Below are 25923 nucleotides of genomic sequence, written 5' to 3'. Positions count from 1 at the left end.
AAACGCTTGACAAGGATAGATTTATCACGTTTATGAAAACATCTAGGATACTAGTGTAACCCCCGTTCCCTGATGGAGGGAACAAGACGTTGTGTCGATTGTAGTGACACAAGGGGCTTCTTTCGGGAGCCTCAGATACCTCTGAATATGATAAAAGGCCAATGCCCAAATGGCGAACAGAATTACTATGTCCTGCCCCCGGACATATGGGTATGAAAGGCAGGGATCATGCATCTGTTTAGTCAGGTTCTGCACTGAGGAGCCGAGAGTAAGGTTCAGCCATTACAGTGGCTTGGTACAGTGTTGTGGCAAGGGGGACACAATGTCTCGTTCCCTCCATCAGGGAACGGGGGTTACACTAGTAACCTAGACGTTCCCCCTCTGTCACTCACTCGACGTTGTGTTGATTTTAGTGACAAAATGTGTCCCATTAAATAATGACACTTACACTGAACCATGTTACGTGATCTGCTGATGCTGGTGCAAGCTGTTGCGTGCCAAAGGAGCATGGGCATCAGACTCTGCACGTAACCTCCCTAATGCCCCACTAAGACGTCATATTGTTTTACTAGGTTCCCGGCATCCAACCAAGGTTTTCCCTTGAGGGGTGGGAACAAGCGACGTGACAAGCATGGGAGCCGGCCGCGCCAGCTGCGGCCTCTTCCTCACTATGTTTCTCCTAATAGAGTGTTAGATGCGGCTGGGGCTATCTAGCTATAACACGTGTTCTTTTCCAGTCATAGTCTTTCAGGTGGGAAAGACTCCACGGAGACCACATCCTGCCCAGGCTGGGGAGGTGAATATGTGGCAAATACGTCACATTGGCTTACGAGCCACACATGAAAGAGGCACGGTGATAGGTTCTACCTGGTGAGGGAAGAGCTCTACAAACACAGTGGCCAGGGGCAGAGGGAACTGCCCAAGGGAGACTCAGGTTCGCCAACAGGGGGACCGTACCATGGAAAATACAACACTGGGTTACCGTGATGAGCAATATCTGTGGAGCACCTATTCCAGTACAGAGTAATTAGTATCCGCAGTGGGTCTGGTTGGGAATTCCTCCGGCTAGGCAGGAAGTACATCCAGGGAGCGCGAGCTTTGTTGACTCACTGCTCTGCAAATGTCTGCTAGAGAGGTGCCGTTGGCCAGTGCCCACGAGAATGCCACACTCCACATATAGCGTGTTCAAACACGCAAGGGGTCGGGCACGGCCTGGGTCTAATATGCCGGTGCAAAGGCATTGACGACCCAGTCGACAAGCCTCTGTTGGGAGACAGCGTCCCTTTCCGCTGTCCGCCAAAGCAAACAAAGAGCTGCTCGGAATCATCTAGAGCTCCGGGTCCAAATAGGTGCGCAAAGCAGGCACCGGACACAGCAACGATAAGGCTGGGTCTGCCTCCTCCTGGAGCAGTCGCTTGCAGGTTCACTACCTGGTCTCTGAAGGGGGGCCATAGGAACCTTGGGCACGTAGCATCTGCTGGATCGAACTCCAGGAAAGTGTCGCTGACAGGGGACGCTTGCAGGTCCCAATCCCTCTTGATGGAAGCGAGCACAATCAGGAGGACCGTCTTCAGGGTGAGGGTTCTTAGCTCAACTGACTCTAGCGGCTCGAAGGGGGTTCCCCAAGGACCCACAAGGAGCATGGAGAGAACCCCTGAGGGGAACTGGCATGGCCTGGGAGGATTCAACATCTCGGTAGTCGAATCTGAAGCCAGTGCTGAAGCGGTCTCATATGCATCAACCCAGCGGCCGCTGCTGAGGATGCCATATGCCCCAGGAGCCTCTAATTGCTTTAGAGGGATCAAGGTGCCTTGTTTGAATGAGGTGAGGCACTCGTTTGTGAGGCGCGCTGTCATTGAGACTTAGTCTTTCTCCATGCCGAGAATGCTCTGAACCGGGGAGAGCTTGCTCTTTTCCGAGTTGACCTGAAGCCCTAAATGGCTGAGGTGCCTGAGCACCTGGTCCCTGTGGGCACACAGTAACTCTCGAGAGTGAGCTACAATCAGCCAGTCATTGAGGTAATTGAGTATGCGGATGCCCAGTCCCCTTAGCAGGGCAAAGGCTGACTCTGCAACTTTGGTGAAGACGCGAGGGGACAGGGACAAGCCAGAGGGGAGGACCTTGTACTGATACGCCCGACCCTCGAACGCGAACCTTACGAAGGATCGAGACATGGACGTACGCGTCATTCAGGTCTACTGCTGCGAACCAATCTTGATGTTGAATGCATGTTAGATTATGTCTCTGCATGTGCATCTTGAATGGGAGTTTGTGTAAGGCCCGGTTGAGAACTCGCAGGTCCAAGATTTGCCGCAACCCACCACCTTTTTTGGGTACGAGGAAGTAAGGGCTGTAGAAACCCTTCTTCATCTCAGCTGGAGCGACAGGCTCTATTGCATCCTTGTGTAATCGGATTGCGATTTCTGCCTGTAGGGTGTTAACTGGGCCCAGGTTGAGGCGGGGCTGCCTGTTGTCTTGCAGCCACAGGGGGTGTCCTCGGTGAGCAGACGGGGCAGGGCTTGAGTTGTAGCGGCGCCGAGGCATGATGTGCTGAATCGCCTCCGTCTGCTTCTTCACCGCTGAAAACTGCTGGGCAAAGTCCTCGACGGTGTCGCCGAATAGGCTGATCTGGGAGACGGGGGCATTGAGAAAGCGGGCTTTGTCGGTGTCCCGGGTTGCGGTTTTGTGCATTGCTGTGAGTGGCACCCTGACCCAAGGAACCAATCGTCTAGCCCCATGCTCATGGCGGCCCGGGCAAGCATATCGAACCTGTGCGCGTCAGCCTCAGACTGGGCAGGTAGACCTGAAGGTTGCAGCCAGGTCAAGTCCTCCATGTCAGACGCTGCGACACTCTCCGATGCAGCAGCGAAGTCATCATCCATCATCAGACTGGCCGTGGGGCGAGCCGGTCTCACATCGGGCCTGGACGGAAGCAAATGAGCGTGCCGGGGGGTGGGCGGGTGGTTTGTGGGGATTTACCCGGGTGAGTGGAACAGTAGTGAAACGTCAGCTTGCCGAACACACAACCGCTCGGCTCAGAAGAAAAAATCTGAATGAACAGCTGTATTGTGCCCTCCTTTATACGTTTATGTCTGGGGGAGGGGCATGCACATTCTTTTCACCAATTTTTCATTGTTCTTTTCTCAAGTTCAGAGGCAACCGAGGCTCTCAAGAGAGACCCTTAGTGCCACTACAATTGACACAACGTCGAGTAAGTGACAGAAGGGGAACTTCACTGTGTTTGCAAAGACTCCTGAGAAGGACGAGAAAACCAGAGAGATAAAGGACAAAATCTCTGGAGTCACTGTGGAGAAGAGCTTTGGAGGAATCACACAGTTAGTGCTTCTAATCATGCATCTGATCAGTAATGTTTGATCTGACATTATCACTGACTTTTGGCTTCTTTTTTCTACATCTCTTTGTTTCAATCTCTCTCAGTGGTCCTCCTGAGAAAAAAATGGGCATTAAAACATCCAACACAGCAGAGGTTTAGTTCGAGAATGTGCATGTCCCTGTGGACTGTGTGCTTGGAGATGTGGGAGGTGGAGTGCACGTTATTGCCAAAATGGTGTGTACTGTATGTGCGCTAGAGTGCATGTGAGCAGGTGTGCCTTCTGTTTGGGAGATGTTTGTCAGCATTTAATGCTGAACAGAATATTTCTCTCTATTTCGTTTCCTCTTCTCTACCCTTGTTTGTCTAGCATGCTGTTATATGAGCGCCAAAGTAAGGCCACATCCTCCCCCCTCTTCGACCCGTATCATCCTCACTTCCTCTGCTTAATATGCAGGGAAATTCCTCAGCAAGCTTTGCACTTTCTCCATGCTTTGCTGCATCTCAGCTAGCACTGGAACACTCTGCACCTCTGTGAATTTGTGCCACCATTTTTTTCTTTTTGAAGAAGAATAAGCAGTTTATCACAGTTTGTATACATCTTTTTAGAGTCTGATAGGTAAAACTACTCACTTCTAAAAGAAAATGCAATTCTGCCCAAGATGTAACACTTTGATCCCTGTTAGTAATATACATTAAACTGTAAGCAGTGCTGCTGCATTTAGACATATACTGTCATGTTGTGAAATGGGATTTTTATGCTGATGCTGAGTGATTGTGGGCTACAGCAGTTCTCGCTGAGGGAGGAGATTTCTCAACATCCTTGGTGCTCTCACTTACCACAATCATCTATGCGTTTCTAAGTGTGTATCCGTCTCAGATAAGGACATTTATAAAGCAGAAACCATATATAGTCCTTATTTATTGTTACATTCGCCCTATGAGTCTTCAGTTACTGCGTTTGTTTATTGAGTTTGTTTTCAGGCCTGATCCAACAAGTGTAGCAGGTGCATCGGCTAGGAAAGTGTCAAGTCATAAAATAGGAAGCATTTAGGTCTAAGTAAGGTTTTAGAAATGCATGTACTGGAAACCTTACCTTGATCTTCTTTGATTTTATATAATATACTGTATATATAAATGAGAATGAACAAGCTCCACAACATTATAAAACTAAATTAAAACGAATATATTAAGTCTGTTCATCTCAAGTGCTCATATGAGACCCCATAAAACACACATACATAGTCCAAAGCAACGATGAACTAGACGTCGGGGCTGGGCGATAGGATGATGTAATAGTATATAGATCATATCTTACAAATATTCAGATATGTAATAGTATATCGACAATATCTTACAAATATTCAGATATGTAATAGTATATCAACGATATCTTACAAATATTCAGATGTCCGTGTTTGATTTGTTGTTTGTTCAGAGGCATGCAGCGCGAGCCTGTCTCATGGAACAGCCGCATGTAAAGAGTTATCACTCTTTTTTCTCTTTTTCATTTGTCTGAAAACTGTTAGGAGGTTAAATAAGATTTATTGACCACTTTGTTATTTTAAGTGTTTAAATTGCATTTTGAATTTAGAAATGTATTTAAGTTTTTTGTGTTTCAATAAATGAATACAATATTTAAATACAATCAATAATGTAAAAATATTCACGACCCTCGGAAGGGGAGTTGACAATTTAGTCTGATATTGCAATATTTTTAAGGAGATTATACTAAATATTTTTACATAATGCCCAGCCCTACTAGACATACACACATTCAGCATCATGCTGCAATGAAGCGCAGATCATTGGAAACACATTCAAATGGTCAAAAATGTCCATCTAGTGCATATTTATTTACACAAACAATTTAAATATAGCGCAGATGGTGCAAGAAGGCATCCAGGAATCATTTGTGCTCAAAACAGTGAGGCAGAGCAGCTGAATGAAAGAAAATAATGTCTCCGTTTCAGAGTTGTAACTTGACATTGCATCTTTTAAAAGCGGCATGAGATGCATGACAACAGTCAAAGACATCTGTGTTTGTTTATATACAAAAATTATTTAAAATAGTTTTTGAGGCAGACATGAACATAAAGGAATGTTATGCTACAGAATTTGTAGCATAATATTGATTACCACAAAAATTCATTTCGACTCATCCATCCTTTAAAAAAAAATAAAAACACAAATCTAGGTGACAGTGAGGCACTAACAATGGAAGTGAATGGGATCCAATTTTTTTTGTTAAAATACTCACTGTTTCAAAAGTTTAGCCTCAAAACATTACGAATATGCATGTAAACATGATTTAAGTGTGATAATATCACTTACTAACCTTTTCTGTATAAAGTTATAGTCAATTTTACATCTTCACTGCCATGACAATGTAATGTCAACAAAACCTAAAATCATAAAACCACTGTTTGAACACATTTACAGCTCAAATAATACATAAGTTTTAACAGAATTAATGTAAGTGCTTTTATAAAATTAACATCTTCACATTTCTATTTTTACACCCTCCAAAAATTGGCCCCCACTTTACAGAAGTTCCAGAAGTAGAAAACGAGCCGTTTTTGCAGCTTGGTTTCAATAAATGATTTTAATGCATTAGAGATTATGTTTTGAGTTCTGAAAGTTAAAATATGTTTTCATAGTAAAAAGATGTCTTAAATGTCAAAATATCTTGGAAAATTGTATTACTCATGACATGACCCCCATAAGTTTTTTGGATGATTTCTCCAATTAGCTAAATACAGTCTCTCTGCATCCCCTCCTTTCTCTTACACAGGTCGACCATGCGGCTAACCAGGCACAATTTGGGAACAAGTTCCATAACTATATGCCATTCAGGAAAAGGTGGCCAGCATGGCCATGCTTCAGTATGTGACAGAGGTGAGCTTACCTAATGTTGTGTCTGAGGCTTAATTATTTAACTTCACCTCTTGTAAAAGTGATACTGTTAATGTAACTATCATTGTGAACCTTTCCATTCTCCTGCTGATCCGTTTTCATGACTCACTCTTTTTTTCACAAACTCATGCCAAAATTGCTCAACTCATGTCAATGCTAAAGGAAATACAACTTCAGAAAAGTTGATTAAAATACAAATAAGAAATGACTTAAATCCAAGTAGCTTGTGTAACCCACACAAGGTTACTGCAGTGCAATTCTCTACTCTGCCAGAGGGTGACGCAAATTTTCTAGCAACACTCGCTTTTCCTTTCTTCCGGTGGAGACGTTGCGAGAAAACCTCAAGAACTGGTTGAAAGCTGTGAGAGAGTGAATTGAGCCGCATGACTCTGTGAGCTCAAGATACCTCCGGTAAGGATGTTCTTTTAAAAACCAATCGGAGTTGTGACCCAAATTCTTGCTGTTGGATACCATATAGACACAGATTCAGATTGTTTTATGTTGTTGAAGATGCTTATAATAGATCGCGCTAGCCGCGAGCTAATCGCTAGCATCTAAATGTGAATCGGTTTTGATTTTAGCTCTGCTGCTAGCTTAATTTTTGATAGTATTCACATCACTAAAGGTGCCTTTATACTTTGTTTTGTTGACTTAGAAGTCATTTGATTGAGGGAGTTTTTATCCTCTTGTTTATCATATGTAAGATAAGGGTGATTTAGTTCATTTAATTGTCAATATACACGTTGATACGGATATGAGAAACAGAAGTTAATCTTAACTGTTAAAAGAATGAGTATATTAAATGTTTGGTTAAAATGTGATGTGTAAAATGTTATTAAGATGCTTAAATAGATTTAAAAGGTTAAAAACATAAATATCTGGTTTCAGAATCTCATGATTTAATTTCTATGCTGTGAGATTGAAGTACATGATTGATTGATTGATTGATTGTTTGTTCCCTGGAACTGACTTATCTTATGTGGTGCCTATTCATTTACATAATGATTAGAGTATTTATATCCTTTACAATTGGTTATATGTGATTTGACATTTGAATGGAGATAAGTTGATCGGATTTAAACAGAAATGATAAAATACTAACTAATGCATCCTGTACTGTATGCATAGATTGGTTTTTTTAGAGAGAGAGAGAGAGATCATCTGAACCTGACCCTCGCGGTCAGTGGCGAGCCAAACCCAGAAGTCGACAGTGAACGGACCAAGAGCCTGATGTGGCCAGCCGTGGCATCTTTGGAGCCCTCATTATCCTGTTCCATCATTTGAGAAACAGATAAGATCACACGTAAACCTACCCGGGTAGTGAGAAGAACATACTTAAAGAAACACACACACACCAAGAACTTTCATGGACTCAGAAGGAAGCAACTTTAATTTAAGTTTGGCAAAATCTCACAAAGAGACACTTTTGTTTTGAGTTATTTATTTTGGGTCCCTTTATTGTGCGCCTGTGCACTCAGAAAGCCATCTTAGGTAGGCAGGGAATGTAAATAATTGTTTTATAATTTTGTACAATATATTTCTCAAACTTTGTGTTGTCTGTTCTCTGCTGACCGTTTACTACTTCAGGCTCCGTAGTCGTACCTAGAGTTTCTGATATTGGCCCAGTTTTACTTCATAGCTAATCAGATTAGTTATCAGTTACACTTACCTACAAACACGGGTTACACTTGCATCAAAGTAGGTTTTTTAATATTGATGCTAGGTCTTTGCAGATATCAGTGTTTGAGTTCTGCACACTTACAGGGCTGAGATCATGAATGTCTTCTGTCTTAGAGGAAGTGGAAACTCCCCTCAATTTCTAAGTGATCTGAATGGGTCACATGTGGGCAAGGAGTCTAAAAATACACAGGCTTATTTAGCTTTTCTTGTCTGTTGTCTTGTTCGTGTCTGTTTTCCATTGCATTAAACGGTTTAGTGGTTTACAGTTTCATAATGTGGTATCCCCCCTTTTATTTTCCCATGGCACTCAGTCCATGGCTTACATGGTAAGTGGGAACGTGGACAGCAGAGCCACAGAGTTCTAGATTGAGGTGGCCATCAGTAAAACATTTGCTTCTTCTAATATCAGTGTGTCCATACCAGAACTTTACTTTTTATCAGCAAAATAAATGGTGTTTATTTCAACCCTCATTCATATTCTGGTATAAAAGATCCCAAGGACAAAACACGTAATAGATCAATTCAAATACTTTGCATAAATTCACCATTTTGCTGGATTCTCCTCTAGGAAGCAGCTTGGATGGTGACAGAGGAATGTATTCAGATAATGGGAGGAATGGGCTTCATGAAAGTCAGTGTGTGTTTTCAATATTAATCATACTGTGGCTGGCTTTAAAATTGTTTTCTGTCATGTTGTTGTGAGCATTTTGCATTAGCTGAGTATGATAGAAACCAAACTACATTATGCCAAGATGGAAATTTAAACTTGCTGTTGTGTTGCCAAAACATTGTGTGGCAGACTCTTTGCCCTATAGTTTTTAAACAGTGTCTGCGTTGTGACTCAAAGTGTGAACATTCAGAAAAACCTACTTTGTGGGCAATTGGCCCTCTCAAAACTTAAATGTTCTGTCACAGGGGTGGTGGAAAAATTGGAGGTGTCTTGCAAAGAAAGACCTCTGCAGCAACATGCTTGGTTAGTGAGGGAACACATGACTGTGCTAACCCTTTACACTATTTGGGGCCACAAAACCATACGCAGCTTAAGTTGGCGTTTGTTAAATGTAGGTCATGGTCTGAACATTGACAATGTGGCTATGTTTTGTTTATCTCGTGTCAGTTAGGATGCTAAAAACGTGCCACTATGAAATTGGCATAAAGTAAAGTGTTCATCAAAAAGATCTGCTTTTCTCGAACCTGAGGTTCTTAGAAGCATGCAGAATGTGCAGATGCAGACGTTATCCACTAGCTGCTGATTAAGATGAGCTGTTGAGCTGATTTCCAGAGAAGAGTTTCAGAAGTTCCTTTTCCATTGTATCTCTTTTGTAGGTGATTGTTCAGTCAGATCAGAACCACATCTCCCCAAAACCCAGCTCTGTTTCTCAGACTGATATACGGTACAGTTATCATTGTGTTGGCTGTTTACCAGTTTGAGTTCGACAGATGTATTCTTTCCTTATTTTTTTAATGATGAAGACTTGTCTCTGTTACAATGATCCATATTTAAATATATATACAGTATATACTGTGTATAGTGTGTATACACACACACACACACACACACACACACACACACACACACACACTGGTGGCCCAAAAGTTTGGAATAATTTACAGATTTGGCTCTTTACATTGTTGGTGCCAGATGGGCTGGTTTGAGTATTTCTGTAACTGCTGATCTCCTGGGATTTTCACACACAACAGTCTTTAGAATTTACTCCGAATGGTGGCAAAAACAAAAAACATCCAGTGAAGGGCAGTTCTGTGGCTAGAAATGCCTTGTTGATGAGAGAGGTCAACAGAGAATGGCCAGACTGGTTTGAACTGACAAAGTCTACAGTAACTCAGATAACCACTCTGTACAATAGTGGTAAAAAGAATATCATCTCAGAATGGTATTCTGAGATGTGGGTTGGCGCTGTTTTGGTGGCACAAGGGGGACCTACTCTATATTAGGCAGGCGGTTTTAATATCGTGGCTAATCCGTGTATGTATTATTAGTTATTTGAAAGTCTTTTTGTCTTGTTTTTCAGTGTCTAGTAGTTTATTATATATGACAGGTTTACTCTGTTATTTACATGCTGTTGATGCTGGATGCTGGTATGGAAAGTATAATGAGGGACTTGAGAATCTTCACCATCTTTTTGGAGGGTACCAATGACATTCTGTGACACTTCGTAGCGCTGAACGGATTCCAGGTAAATAGGGAGAGCACACAGTGCTGAGAACACAACCGCCTGTTTTACAGCTTCCTGTAATGCAAAACCACCTAAACCTCATTGCACAAGTGGCTGTTGACATTTGGCACTGCCACAAATCGGTCTTGGTGTTTGTCAATTCAAAACGGGTGAAGAAGAAGGATAAGAGAGGAAAATGGTTTTGTGCCAACACACTTGATGCATTTGAATTGTATCTCTAAATGTGTCACGTTTTATAGCATGCAGGCAACCTGCTGAAGAGCTTGCAGAAAGCTCTAAAGAACCCTTTTGGAGATGCTGTGATGCTGATGGGGTAAATAACTAAACATGCCAAGAGGTTAGACCTTCATATTGTTATATCCATAAATAACAATCTTGCAAGACAGTTCTTTGTTTTGCAGTCTCATTTATTTTGCATCAGCTTGCTAAACCCTGGCCCTTATCTCTCTTTGTTTATCTCTCTTTCTCTTGCAGGAAGGCAGACATGTGGACAGGACTGACTCTGCAAGGAACAGTTCATCCAGAGCTTAACCCCAGTGGAGAACTGGTAAGACTAAAGTCAAAAAGTGATGAACAATACTAAAATGTACGATATTTACAATCAGAGTTGTTGATTTAACACAGTCTTAAGACCTTTTCTAAGTTTCAAACTTGACACAATGTCCTAAAAATGATTTATGATGCAACACAACTTAAGTGTCTGCATGTGTAGATGTGCCCTTTGCTTGCTCTAAAATGAGCGATTAATTGAGATCCTATTTCAAGTAGACAGTGGCAATTTTGAAAGTCTTCCTGGTTTCCGCTGTGCTGTTTAATATTGTCAACTTACTTTTGTCCTTATTGCAAGTGTCCACTCAGCTCAGTGTTTTGATTAACAGCAACCAGAGCAAAATGTAGGTTAGCCATTTGACCTTGTGGCTTGAACTTTACTCATACTGACTGAGTTTCCTGTATGCATGTCTTTCAAGATGGACAGTTTGTTATGAAGCGAGTTGCAGACTGTTCCATTGATCTGTATGTACTCCATGGTTGTAGTTTTGTCCAGGTAAGTTACATAAGTGTAATAAAAGGTACTTACTTAGGGTTAGGGATTATATTTTTATGATCTGATGCTTTGTGTTTGTGTCTTCTCTCAGTGCACCCAGGTCACTTAGCCAATGTCACTTTTCTACCCAACATGAGAAGATGCTGTGTGAAACCTGGTGTACTGAGGTCAATGTTTATCAATCTCTCCTACTCCGTCATCCACGTTTTCTTTCCTTTAGGCCCATGAGAGAGTACTGCAGGAAATCAAGTTTCTCAGATCAGGGACATCCAAGCAGGTCTTTAAGAACCTACACGACAGTGACATTTCCACTGTTGTGGTTGAAAACCGAGGGGTGGTCCCTCCTCATGATGTAAGCTTTTGAAGATCTGTCTCCTCTCATTTATTTCCATTCATTGACAATGATTAATCAGTCACACATGTCAATATTTATGTACCTAAAACTGTTCAGTTTAATATGTAATATTAAATTATGTAAATTAATATGTGTACATTTAAGAATGCAAATAAATTTAATTGTATCAGTGCACAAATGAAATGGAGGCTAAAAAAAGCCTCTCTTTAAAAAATGGTAATTGTTAAGTTTTTCTAAATCCAATGGCATCTGCCTCTCCAGCTGTGCCTGCTGGCAGGTCTTCCCTGCCTTTCTGGAGCCCTGGGAGAGATGAGGGGAGGGAAAGGTGAGAGGGAAAGAGTGAGGCGGAGTGACAGAGAGAGAGAAAAACTTGTTTGCCGGCTCCCAGACGCGCAGTCGCCCGGTCCTCAATCATTCCTCCACCCTCTGGCGGACGCCAGCTTGCTCCTACTTCGACGGATGGAAGCGGCGAGGACTCTGCGGCAGCGAATAACAGGTTGTAACAGGTTCAGGATGGGCAAGGAGGCGGCGGGAACTGGCTGAAAAATCAACATATACTTTAATGATATAAAGTAACTTAAAACAAACAAACATAAACAAACACCGGCAATGCGGCCGCGTGCATCTCTCTCGAACTGGCATCTCCAGCTTGTAGTGATGGTTTGTTCATGAATGACTCATTCATTTTGAATTAAACTTTTATGTGACTCATAAGAACGAGTTGTCTCAGAGAGTGATTCATTCAGTTTGTCTTGCATGCGCATTGCGCGACCTCCATTCGTTTGTTACGTGAAAACTGCATATGCTCAGTACAGGAAACAGAAATTATTAGTTCACCTCTCGAGTCTTCTGGTCCGAGTCCTTCGTTCTTTTGTCACATGACAGCCGTATACACAGAGGTGGACAAAGTACACAACTCCATTTCTTAAGTGAAAGTACAGATACTACAGGTCAAATATTACTCCATTACGAGTAAAAGTTGTAAAGACAGATTTTTACTTAAGTAAAAGTACAGAAGTACTTGGTTTTAAAAGTACTTATTAATCAAAAGTAAATTTCCTTTTTTATGTCAATGTTTTATTATTGTTGCATTGTTGTTTGTAATTCCTCTGACGCAACCTACTGAATACACTGACTAGCTTGTAGTGTTTGTGGAATAAAGAGCTTTTAGAATGTTACAAAACCTATAGAAATGAATCAAATTAATTTTTTATTTAACACTCCTACCCACCCCCACAAAAGCAGCATGTAGTGTTCTCACACAGCTCTGGCAGTGCGCACACATCTATGTGTATACATTCATCCACAGTGACAGTGAAATTGCTGTAAATACAGACATGAACACGTCCAGGTCTAGAGAAAACTGTTTATGAAGCAGATTTTAATGTTCCGGATGATTTTTGTCAAAGGTTTAATAGACAGGAGAATCATTATCATTTAGGAAATAGATCATGTGGGTGTTTGAATCAAGATCGCAATCATTTTATGATTTAATCGTGCAGCTCTACACATAACTATAGTGATGATGCAAAACTTTAGAAGTTAAAAGATATTAACTTATTTAACTCTTAAGCTCATTTACGTTTGAATTCACACTTTTGAATGCTAACTGACGTCATTGTCGAACCGTACCTATGCGTTAGCGGTGTATCCACAAGGCTATGGCAACTTGGAGGGCAAATATATAAAACAAATTATTTGACCGACCATACTTCATACTGAAACTTTAGCAATAAAACACAGATAATTTCAAGCTTTCACAAGAAATGTAAAGTTTACTGTAAAGCGATCAATGGAAAGGAGGCGGTGAGAACTGACTTGACAATAGAAATAATAGTTTTAATAATAAACTGGGCAAACACACACATGACGGACATGTCCATAAACTATCTCTCTCTCCCGCATGATCCTCTGCAGTCGACCTTTATCCCTCTCGAAGTATTGATTAGCCTAATACGGGACCGGGTGTGTAGGATCACGACCCGGCCCCGCCCTGCCACATTCCTCCCTCGTTCTCTCAGGCTGGGGAGCCCCCAGCATGACGTACACCCCCCCCTCTTTCCCTGGGGGAGGGTGTGCCCTAAGCCCCTTCTGCTGGCAGGTCATCCCTGTCTACCTGGACGAGGGAGGGGACAAGGGGAGGGAAACAGAAATAATTAAACTGGGTGGGTACTTCCTGTAACAGTGTAGTGCCCCCCAAAATATCCGTAAACGATCTCTCTCTCCTGCACGATCCTCTGCAGTCGACCTTCATCCCTCTCGAAGGCTTGATTAGCCTAATACGGGACCGGGTGTGTAGGATCACGACCCGGCCCCGCCCTCCACCCTACCACATTTGCATACCTCACTATGCTTCCGCAGGTGTGATGGCGAGTTTTTGAAGGCTGTGATATGGTTCGTTATAGGCAAACAAAGCAAACATGTAAAACGAAATAAATCTTTTTGAAAACTGGAACATATTTTCTATGTATGGTCATGGGTGCGTGCACTGTGCCGAGGAACCGCCATCTTTCATTTTGCCAACTGATCAGTGTTCAAAAAATGCTGGGAAATCATTTAACTTCACGACACGTGACCCTACAAGAGTGGTGATTATTGATGGGCTGTCTGTCACCTGCAAAAATACAATCACGTTTTAGAGAAGAAAACAAAATCATCCACTGATGATTTTTCAAAGCTGCTACATAGTATTTTATACTCGAGGACCTTCATAGAAATGTAGTGAAGTTAAAGTCACATGTTTCCAGAAAAATGAATACTCAAGTGAAGTACAGATATTCAAAAAGTGTACTTACCGGTAAGTACAGTACTCAAGCAAATGTATTTTGTGACTGTCCACCTCTGTGTACACGCTATGCATTTCTCACACAGGAAGCAGAAATGATTAGTTCACCTCTCGAGTCTTCTGTTCTGAGTCGTTTGTTCTTTTGTCACATGACAGTCATATACACTATGCACATACAGCTGTCACGTGACAAAAGAAGGAATGACTCGGACAAGAAGATTCCAAAGGTGAACTAATCATTTCTGTTTCTCATGATTTGTCCTCAGCTTCATTATAATGTTTTCTTAATTAGGACTAAAATCAAAGTTTGCATAAGTAGATGTGTTTGGGGGGGATTTGGCTATTGAAATGTAACATTTTAATTTAATTATGCTCAAATGAACGAAATTACTCGAATAAAGATTTGTTCATTTTGCTGAACGAGACTCAAAGATTCAAGTCAGTAGAATGATCCGCTCTTCCCATCACTACCAGCTCGTCTTTATCCCCCTCCCAGCTGATTAACCCATTCATGGCCAGCCTTGTGTCTTCAGGGCCTCGCCCTCCTCCTTGTCACATGCTTTTACATATTTAACATTAACTTTAACTGTTCCCATGTCTTAACATTTGTTTTATATGAAATGTCATGCAGTATCCAGAGTTACCCAGAACTTTGTTCTCATTACTGAAATAACTGACATAAAATAACATTCTAAATGTTCTGAACATTAACACAAAGTGTTTTTATTTATTTTAAAAGACGTAACCTACAAAATAGGTCCATACAAATACCACATTAATTGCTTGTCAAAAGTACTGCACCCTTTCCCCCTGATTTAGAAATTAGATTAATGTATGACTACACAAGCAGATGTTACATTTGGTCCTGCCATTGGACACTTTGTAAAACAATTTATCTTAAATATACTGTATATGTATTTCCATTTTTGTCTGTCATCTCCCAGAAAGCTTGTAAGAACTTGCATAGCAAACACACACAAAACTGTGACTTTGTAAGTGTACTGTTGCGGTGCTTATCAATATCTCAGATCTCCCACATACACTCATACTTTTTTGTTTCTTAGTTTCTGCATGCAATTTGTCAATTCATGTTAGGCTACCTTTTACAGGAAACTGTAAATGAATGTCGGTGGCCTTATAAAAAACATTGTACAGTTTGTCTTGCTCAGGATGCTGTGGTTAAAGAAATAATGTATAAAATATCGACATATCCTGCATAATTGCACATTTTAGCCACAAAAAAGAAGCTTTAAAACTCTCAAAATTATATAAACATTATTTACATTGACTTATTACATTAGTTATTATTTAATTATGTTTCACAGTCACAGTTTTATATTTGTTTGCCTTGGCCTTTAGCTTATATTTATGAACAGCCAGTTTGACTAAACTTGAACTTTATCCTAACATTACATAAATAATTCAGTTAATGAATTATAAAACAAATATCCTAGAGAGGAGATTTGTTCTGCTTTTTCAGAAACCATTATTCAGGTCTACCAGATAATTGCTACTATATTGCCGCATAATTATTAAAGCTATATTATAGATAAACATCTCCTATTCTTCATCCCTGGTATTTTCACAGTATGGTAAGATAACTCACTTAATACACGCATTTCCCAGTGTTGTTTTTTTTATTATTATAATTGCTATCTTGTGTACATTATAATAATATGACTTTCTTTTTAGGCCTGCTATTGACCGTTTCTGTTAATACAGATATCACAGCTGACAACTCTACGAGAGTGATTCAAGAACACTTCTATAGTTCTGCTGCTGATGCAGAAACTGCTTAACTGTCACCTTGAGTTGATTAAATAATTGTTTTAAGAGTAGTTTGGCTATCACACTTTTCTGATAGCCTTTAAGTTTGTTTTCTTAGTTGACAATGTGATACCTGAATTTCAGACATCTAAGACACCCAATGGATAAAGAAAAGAAAAGAAAAGATTGGATTTAATGTTATTGTCTCATTTTCCAGTCCATTTGGAGAAATTAACATCAGGTCTGTTTTGTTTATCCAAAGATGGTCACACAGTCGTCTGAGAGATCTCCCTCGATAGCAAAGTCTCTGAAGTCATTCTCCTCTCCCTGAAACAAACACAACATTTAGGTTAATTCATTTCAACATAGATTGTAGCTCAAGCACAGTTTGGCTGCCATATAGTGCAACGTTTTTACTTATTTATAGAAGCTTAAATTCTAGTAATTAGGCAATAACTCCTCAGGTTTGTAAACACTTGAGTCTGACAAGTCTGTGGTCTAAGTTGTAAATGTGACTGTGATAATATTGCCAAAATTACACTTATTCAAGCGTTCTGGTTTTGCATTCAGAGTAGACGCTAGCAGTTGGCTTTTCTAAATTTTCCCCAAGAAAATAGTTGGTTGGCCTGTGGAGCATTAATATAAATAAGAAATCTTTAAAAATTTAGTTTAAATACATGGGTACAAACATCAAGGTTTTTTTGAAGTCCTCTTAGGGTTACTCCACATGACCTGAACAAAATATTCCCTTTCATAAAATTGTCAGAATATTGATTATTTAATGATATAACAAAACAATCATCTTTCAACTTCATACATAGTCTCAAGGGTCTAAATGGGTCTTCTCTACTTTATATTTGTTTTTTGTCACATGACTACAGAATAAATACACCACATGACTTTGATTTGGTGAACACATTTTTTTTTTTTAATTTTAAAACACAATTTTTTCACTTGTTTTATTAAGAAATAATCATGCCAAGGTGTATTTTGTCAAGAACTTGCAAAAATGTGACTTTTTCTTATGTCTGCAGACGATTACACCACATGACTTTAGACAAGCCCAAGAAAAATATCAAAATGACTTTGAACTCAGCAATGTTCAACATAGAAGAGGTGTACTTAAGTATGTAATTGTTTTGTGTGATTTGCATTGCATGAATTTTTTAATAAATTAATAGATTTGGACTTTGATTTGTGCCTTTCACAACACTGTGTTTCAAAGCAGCTTTACAGAAAATACAGACGATCCACTACCTGTTTTTTTTTTTGTGTGTGTTTGAGCTTCGACTCAGAACTTCATCAAAATACTCATGGACCACATCATGCATCCTGAGACCCAGCAATAAATAAATAAAACTGGTATTAAGGTGTTAAAAACATCATTGAGATGTTTAATGTATAAGAAACATATTTTAATATTTAACTGTTATATTGTATTTTTACATTATACAGTATGTTTGTCTTTTCAAATCATAAAAGAATTGCATTAACATTATTACCTCATTATTTATTTATAATACTATATTAATATATTTACGGAGCCACGCCTCCAAACATTTAACAGAGAAGCCCACTTTAAGATACACCAGAACTTCAAACAGTGGTTTGTGGGGGATCTAAAAATGGCCTCTGCCCAATATTGTGAACATAAACGCTGCGTCTCAGGATGACGCATTAATGCTGAAACTGACCATTTACTGTCCCTAAAAGCTAGTTGCTTTCTGTTCACAATACAATTGTGTGGCAATAGTTGGGTAAACAGGCATGGAATAAAAGAGTAATGCAGACGGGTTTAATTGTTTAGGAGTATAAACCCAGTGTTCAATGAACATCCAACAACAAACTTACAACAATAAACTCTTCAGATAGACTCATTAACAAGTGATTGTGAGAACAATTGCTTTTAACTTATGGGCAAGCAAGCGCGCGTTCCCAAGAGCACCTGTTGCAATGCGTAATGCGCCTTGAATGGGTGCAAGAGTCAGATCACATTAATGGGTTCCCTTACCTTTGCTGGCGAAACCGTTTGGGATGGGTCATGTTGACAGTCCACTCCAAAATACTTTTCAAGCGGCCGGACAAACACGGGAACCGATGACACACATGTTCTAAAAGTTCCTCTTTACGCAGTCCATACACTATCGGGGCGACGCACTGCGCCAAGCTGAAGAAGGCAAAACTTATGACAGCAAAAAGCTCCTTTGTGCCGCCCTCGATTATTCCTTTGATTGTAAGGATATGAAGCAAATAGAGTATGAAATTCGGGAGGATATAGACTGTGAGCTGCGTGCCGTGCAGAGCAATGGTCCTACACGCAGCTCGGTTGCGCCGATTCAGCACACCCAAACGTCGGCCCTCATATAAGATCCGCACATAGCTGCACACAATAAGAAAAGTGCAAACGGATATTAAAATAATCTTGTGCATCTCTCCGCCTCGCAGTGCTTCCCTTCCACACTGTGGTACTGAGTTATTTGTCATCTTGGGAGTAAGGCTAAGAGGAATGATCGACGCAAATCCCCAAGTTAAGATCCCAATTAACCACGGCCATGGTTTGAAACAAACTGTGCTGTAATGAAGTGGGTGGCAGATGGCGAAATAACGGTCCAGGGCCATAGCCGTGATGGTGAGGATGATATTGGAACCGCTTGTCATTAGGAGTCCTATTAGTACCATGCAGATTGGTAAAGGTGTTGCGGCAACCACGTAGATCTGTAAGTAGAAGGTAAAACATACTGCAAAGTACACCAGCGCGGAGAATAACAAATGGAACACGAGGACGAAGCGCGCGTGGCTCCGGAGGCGCTCCTCGCGCACTATGGTCCAGTTTATAACCAGGTTGAAAAAAGCCAAAATGATGAAAGAAACTGCCGATGCCCAAACACGGGTATTCAAGTAGAGCTCATGTGTACCATTCGACCTCATACCGCTTCCTCAAGCCTTACACATACTGTAGAACCAAAAAGTCCCGTAAAGATAAAACACTTCCAAAAGGCGATGGTTCATTTGGCAAGGCGTCTACAATTCTTTTCTCCGAAGTCCGATTTTTCACGCGAAGCCCAGTTTTGGACAAGAGCACCTGTGTTCCTCGCCAATGACTGTTCACGCGTTAAACCAAGACTAGTGATGGAAACAGTCAACATCACGTTTACTTCCCTCTCTCTAGATGAGCAAACCGAAAACCTGAAAGACAGAGGGGGCGGTGTTGACTGTTTTTTTTATCCGCGCCGTTTGTGCAGCACATTTGCAAGGGAATTACCCTTTACGTTTACTCCATTAAACTTTGGGAGAAGAATATCCTATAATAGTTACTGAGGGTATTTTGCAAAATAGTAGTTGGGCGCCTCTCTACATTTTTGGAACTTCTGGTTATAGTTAATCTATATTAATCAATCTTATATATATATAAAAGTAAGTTTCTTATTTAGACGTTTTATTGATTGTAGAGCCCCATTATTTTTACTTGTGAATTATAGTTTCTTAATGAAAGCACCTGCTTGTTATTGTTATTATATGAGTGGACATTTTATTATCATAAGAAAATATAAAAAAGTAACGGCAAAAGTTGCAATATAGCGCAACCCAGCGTTTGAAGACTCGATCACACACTGATAGCACAAGTGTCGTGCACCACCCAGACGTTGATGTGTGTGTTTACACATTTTTTTTTTTCGTTGATTGCTAATCTGCAATAGCCTACATCTGTAAGACATATGTCGATACGTATGTCAATGAGACATTACGCAGAAATTGATGAATTCGAAAATGTGTTAAACTGATCTTTTTAAGATGTTTTGCAGATGTTAGATTGCGATGCTTTCCAGATAAAAACATCTAAAACAAACATCTAATAGACGTACATGTGCTATCTGGGACCATTTTATTTTTTGGTGTTAAAGGGATGGTTCATAAAAAAATGAACATTCTCTCATTATTTACTCACCTTCATCCTATGCCAGATGTGTATGACTTTCTTTATTCAGCAGAACACAAAGATGTCTGTTAGAAAAATATCAAAGTATCGAAAAAAGTATCGTTTAGGAACCGGTATCGAAGTCAAGATATTGGTATCAGTATCGAAAAGTTTTGAACCATACCCAGCCCTAGTTATGACATTTTGATTCGATTACGAGGCCAATGTTTTGATAAAATAGCAAATATGCATGGATGATTCGTTCACAATAAGACCAGTAACATGCATTAATAAAATAAGGTACATTTTTATTTTGTAGCTGCCTTTAAACCGACATGATCAGCTTCATGTGCAAAATGATTGGCAGTCAAGGGCGAGGCTAGCCCCTTTTTAGGGGTGCTTCAGCACCCCTAAAAAGGAGCTCAACACCCCTAAAACTTGGAGTAAGAAATGTTGTTATTCTAAAATTTTTGTTCGTCTTTGACAAGGTTAAATAATGTCCAAAACATACTCCGTAGTTTGTGGTTTAAAATGTATGTGTTAAGGATGAAAATGAAAACACTCCCGCTTTGCAAATGGTGTCATCCTCTTCTCTTCTTCTACTTCTCCTCTGTACCTGCAGTGCTCAGCACGACCGTCATCCAGTGCGAAACACACGCAGAGGGAGAACCCGTTATGTAGCGTTGTGAATCAACTAAGTTGCTCCAAAGCTGTGTCTCACACTTTCCTTTTACCTAGAGTTGTTCCGATTTCGAAACCATATCGGTGAGTACTGGAGTCAGTATCCTGAATCACCATGGTACACCTATAATAAGTGTTTATTTTCAGACTATTTTAGTCCAGCGGGTCGCCGCCGCTGTGGAGTAGCACAGGACCTGGGTGACTCGTCCACAGTCATAAACGGAGAGAAGTAGCGCCGGTTACAATGTTCTTCCGCAAGACGGATGCAGTTCTGTTTATTAACTGCTAGAGCGTGAAACAAAAAGAGCAGCGCGACAAACAAACTGCGTACTTGTGTAGTGCGTACGTGTGTCTCTGTTGTTAAAGTTTATCGTTAATTTGATACTCATTTTAACAATCGGGAGTCATGTAAACATGACATCACGTCTTTTCTGGTCAGTCGTCATGGAAACATGAAGTCCTGGCGTTTGGACCAGAGTAAAACAAACATATCACTGTATACCTCCAGTATGTGTGAAAACACTCACTGTGGCTTTTTAAATGAATTGTTATTCATTCCTAGATTTATATCTGTTATTTTTCAGTTGTGGCTGACTATCAAATTAGACAATAAAAGAAAGTTTAATGTTTTTCTTTTGCTGTATTTATTCAGTCCTCACACACAGAGGATTTAACCTGAACCAGGCTTAACTCCTGAACTCCTAACATTTCTCTCTCTCTCTCTCTCTCTCTCTCTCTCTCTCTCTCTCTCTCTCTCTCTCTCTCTCTCTCTCTCTCTCTCTCTCTCTCTCTCTCTCTCTCTGTGTGTGTGTGTGGCCTGCCAGTGAGCAATGGACAGAGGACAGTTCTTTAAAAGAAAAAAGACAGATTCAGGTGAGAGACTAGAGACAGTCCATAATGACCTCTGTTTTGTTTTTTTTTGTTTTTTTGTTCTTCTGAAAAGTGTTAAGCTAAAGTAAGAGATAATGCAAACCAGCTATCTGTTGTTGTATCAAATTACTTATCTAGGCAATGGTCCCCTGTTTTTATTTATTTTATTTATTTCAAACCCTCAATGGAGAATACAGCTTCTCTTGTGAAAGGAATTTGTGATTTAAAAAAGTTTCTAAGCCCAATAATAATAATAATAATAATAATAATAATAATAAAGACATTTAAAATGGCACGCCTCTGTGTGCCTTTTGATCATATCATTAGAATCTGTAAATGGTCTCCATAACATTTTTGTGACATGACAAACTGACCTCAACTCTCCTGCCTACAATATATTTGTGTATGAGTGTCATCGCCAAGGAAAAGAGAGGGAGATGGAGAAGGAGAAAGGGAAAGAGAGGGAGATGGAGGAGAAAGGGAAAGAGAGGGAGATGGAGGAGAAAGGGAGATGGAGAAGGAGAAAGGGAAAGAGAGGGAGATGGAGAAGGAGAAAGGGAAAGGGAGAGCATGCAGGAAGAACCAGGTGAGGAAACAACAACTATAAATTGACATATAGTGAATAGTGGCAAGCAAAACAGTAACTACTCATACTCCTATACTAACTTATTGGCATTAAGTAGCCTATATTACATTTACTTTTTGTAACATTATTTTACACCACATTTGTTCATAATAAAGGAGGAGGAAAACAACAGGGAGAGTCCATAAGGGACTAGTGAAAGAAATGAAGAGACAGAGGGAGTGCAACATAGAGACCACCAAGCCAAAGCAGAGACAGAAGAGAGCTGTTCAGACTTAGGGGATAAGTTTTTACACCATATATTGTAGAATTAAAACACTTTATACCCAAATGTCAAAAAAATTACTTGAATCAATGACCAGTACTAATAAAGCCCCATGCTTACAGATCATTAACTAAAAAAAGTTGGTTTAGGGTTTAGTTACCCTTTAAAACTGTCTCAATACCCTCATACTCAGTTTGGCACACAAAAAAAGAGCCTTCAAGAACCATTTTTTGTAAATAATTTACTGAAGATGAATTACATTTTGTTGTCCAAGTACCTGTTACTTTGTTCAATGACGTTGACAAAAGGAGGCATATGGAGTTAACGGTCAGGAAAAGCAGCTGAGTGAAGAAGGTTTTGTGTTTGTTACAGGGGGCTGTCTGTGTGAACGCTCACAATTAAGCTGGTGCTCTGAAAAGGTCTCAAATTTTTTTTTTTGGAGTTAGTTGAACCAATGTTAAAATGATAAAGTTATTTTTCAATAGACATATTTTTTGTTTTTGTGTGAAAAGAGGGTGGGTGGTGGCAGTGGGGCTCATTGGGTGCTCAGCACCCCTAAAGCTCTGACCCTAGAATTGCCCCTGATTGGCAGGCAGAAAGCACATCAGATTCTTCTCATTGGCTGATCAAAGAATGTGTCCTTGACCCGCGTTAATTTATTTCGTGTTCAATTACACACTTTTTAAAGTTTGATCCAAGTTAAATGCATAATTTGCTCTCACCATCTCCCCCACCCTCCAACCACCATACAACACTGTTCCCGGTGGTAATTAGTCCTTAATCACCGCAGTGGTAAAAAAATGTCCAATGGTAGCAAATATCGAAATTTGTATATTCTAACAACCCTAGTAAACAGCATAGAGCTGCATATTATATAAGCAAATGTGGCTTATATCTCTTTGTATGTTCATACAATGCAAGTAAATGGTGATATAAAAGGAAACATAAAAGTAAACCATATCTTCAGAAGCAATAATTGTGGATGAGCAACAGATCATTATTTAAGTCCTTTTTTACTCAAAATCTCCACTTTAACTTTCACTTTCAAGTGTTTTGGGAGGCTAGTTGTAGGCCCCTTGGCTTCAGCCTGTATAAGCCCTTGCATTAATGTGCCCCTGACCACCATAGTTAAAGCATTTGGCCCCAGTCCCTTCTGCACACTTCCTAGAATTATGCTCATACATAACACAAGCAGTGCTTCTCAAATGTAGACAACTGCAGTATGCCCAAACCTGTGACAGCTCATGATCAGGAACAATCTCTCTTGCCAAGTATAGTTAGTAAATTACAGATTGACTTGTTTCTTCACACAGCACAATGCAGAAAGATATTATTACTCCATTAAACATGCATAACATAATGCTAGGTATGAGAGAGATGTGTTTCTCAGATCCGAAAAGGTGTATGGCCCATGCAAGTGGAAACGAATCTCAAACTCACACCTGCAATCTTTCCAGATCACCACCAGAGGCCATCATCACCACGGTTATGATTTATTGACGCTTGCGTCTACCAATCTTCAATCAGTGCGTTCATATAGTTCTTCATTTTATTTTCACATTGTAAACTCTTACTGATGTTTCACTTTATTCTGATCCATTTTTCTCTAGAATCTTGTTATTTGAGACTTGTGTGTTTTTTATTTTTTTAAACTTTTGCCTGGACTGGTCTACACAGCCTTTGGCACATGACACTGATTAGAATACTGTGACATGCTTCTTAGTCGTATCTGAATATATGTTAAATAATCTGTACATATGGAAAAATTGTAAATGATGAGAATTTGGATGAATTTTTTGGTGAACTATTAATTTAAAACACTGCTTTGAAAACAAAACATTGAGTGTACCCAGCTTGCTCAATCCAATTAAACACTATTAACCCTTGATATTTATTTATTTATATTTGTATGTGCAGTTGTCCACACCTGGTCCCCTTCAAAAGAAAAATAAGATGTAAGGTCCAAATTCAACCCATGTTGCTCCTGAAAAGTGACAGGCCTATTTCTCTGAGAGAAAATGAGAAGAATTTTTTTTTTTTTGGGAGGGACGTGATTTTACACATCGGGAATTGTGAAGTGTGGGCATTCCATACTGTACCTGAATAGAACCAGATTCTAGACAGGTGTGCCTAATTCAGACTCCCTGACCGGAGCCTATCCCCTTTGCAGTAACGCTGTGTTTCCTCTAGATGGCAGTAAAAACTCACCCATTTCAGTTGAGTGGGCAAATAAAGATTTTTTTTACCTGTAGATGGCACCATAGTCTCAGAAATAAAACTCAATGGCTTTCAAATTTTGTGTCGATGTAGTGACACTAGGTGTCGCTCTTGAGATCCCCAAAACACCTCAATCTTTGAGAAAAGGCCAATGGAATTGACGAGTGGAATTTGCATGCCACTCCTCTGGACATAGGGGTATAAAAGGAGAAGGAAAGCCCACTCTCATTCAGATTTTTTCTTTGGAGCCAAGCGGTTGTGTATCAGCGAGCTGAATACTACTGCTGTTCCATTCACCTCGAATAATAATAATAATAATAATAATAATACTACATTTAATTTTAGGTGCCTTTCAAACCACCCAAGGTCACCTTACAACAAAAAATGTAAATAAAAAAAATAATATTAGCTATTAAAAGAACGAAAATTATAATAAAATAAATTAAAAAAGAAAACATCCAAGAGGCTAATGCTGATGGAGGAAAAGTGGAGGTTCTTAAAGTTTATAGGTTGACTTGAAAAGATGAGTTTTGAGAGTGGTTTTGAACTGCGAAATGGAGTCTATGGCACGGATATGATGGGGAAGAGAATTCCAGAGTTTTGGTGCCGCATGGGAGAAGGCCCTTGCTCCCATTGTGTAGAGATGGGCAGATCGAGGCTTCGTGAAGCAATGAAACAGTCGAAGCAAATGTGCCATTTTGTTTCGAGGCTTCGAATCAATCCGAAACCCGTCTCCACGGTGACACCTAGTGGTCACTTGCAGGTGTTGATCTGAAACAACCTTTACAAAGAGCTAATAAAAAAATGTGTTGGTTTTTTTTTTTTATTGTATTTTTGTAATATATGAAGCTTGTAACCTGTAGTCTCTTCACATTGCATAATGTGATTTTGGTCATGAAAAATGAATATTAATAAAAATAAATCAAGCCACAATGTCTCCCTTTCTTATAGATTTTTATTCAAAAATATTAATTTCTCTGCTGTTGAAGGACTCAGCCTACTTCTTTTTTACAGATAATTTCTCCAGCCTTTGAAAAATTCTCTCACAAGGGACACTTGTTGCTGGCATACAAAGATATTTTTTAGCTAGGACATACAAATGAGGAAAGATTACTGCTCTCTCTTTCCAGTAAGTTAGAGGATCATGAGTTCTGGGCAAAAACGCATCGCTGAGGTATTTTTTCACTTCCACTGTGGCATCAGCTGTAGGATTGTGTATCATCTGGGTCTCACGGATACGATTGTCAAAATGTTCCCATAAACTGTCTTGTGTTTCAACTGGTGTTGATGATGGGCCTGATGTTGACATTTGTGGTT

General features: G+C 40.0%; 1 protein-coding gene and 1 pseudogene across 1 annotated transcript; one reads left to right on the top strand and one right to left on the bottom strand.

The window, feature by feature from the left end:
* Positions 1 to 1641: 1641 nt before the first annotated feature.
* Positions 1642 to 12659, top strand: LOC127645079 (very long-chain specific acyl-CoA dehydrogenase, mitochondrial-like; annotated as a pseudogene).
* A 32-nt stretch (positions 12660 to 12691) lies between these two features.
* Positions 12692 to 19208, bottom strand: LOC127643912 (odorant receptor 131-2-like). The gene is made up of 2 exons (XM_052126857.1): positions 18086 to 19208; positions 12692 to 16401 (listed from the first exon to the last, which is right to left on the bottom strand). Exons 1-2 carry the CDS (start codon positions 19000 to 19002, stop codon positions 16341 to 16343), a joined length of 978 nt encoding a protein of 325 aa, XP_051982817.1. The 5' UTR covers positions 19003 to 19208; the 3' UTR covers positions 12692 to 16340.
* Positions 19209 to 25923: the final 6715 nt, after the last annotated feature.

The sequence above is a fragment of the Xyrauchen texanus genome, chromosome 1 (assembly GCF_025860055.1).
Source record: "Xyrauchen texanus isolate HMW12.3.18 chromosome 1, RBS_HiC_50CHRs, whole genome shotgun sequence".
Taxonomy (NCBI): domain Eukaryota; kingdom Metazoa; phylum Chordata; class Actinopteri; order Cypriniformes; family Catostomidae; genus Xyrauchen; species Xyrauchen texanus.
This window is presented reverse-complemented; position numbering and strand designations above follow the sequence as displayed.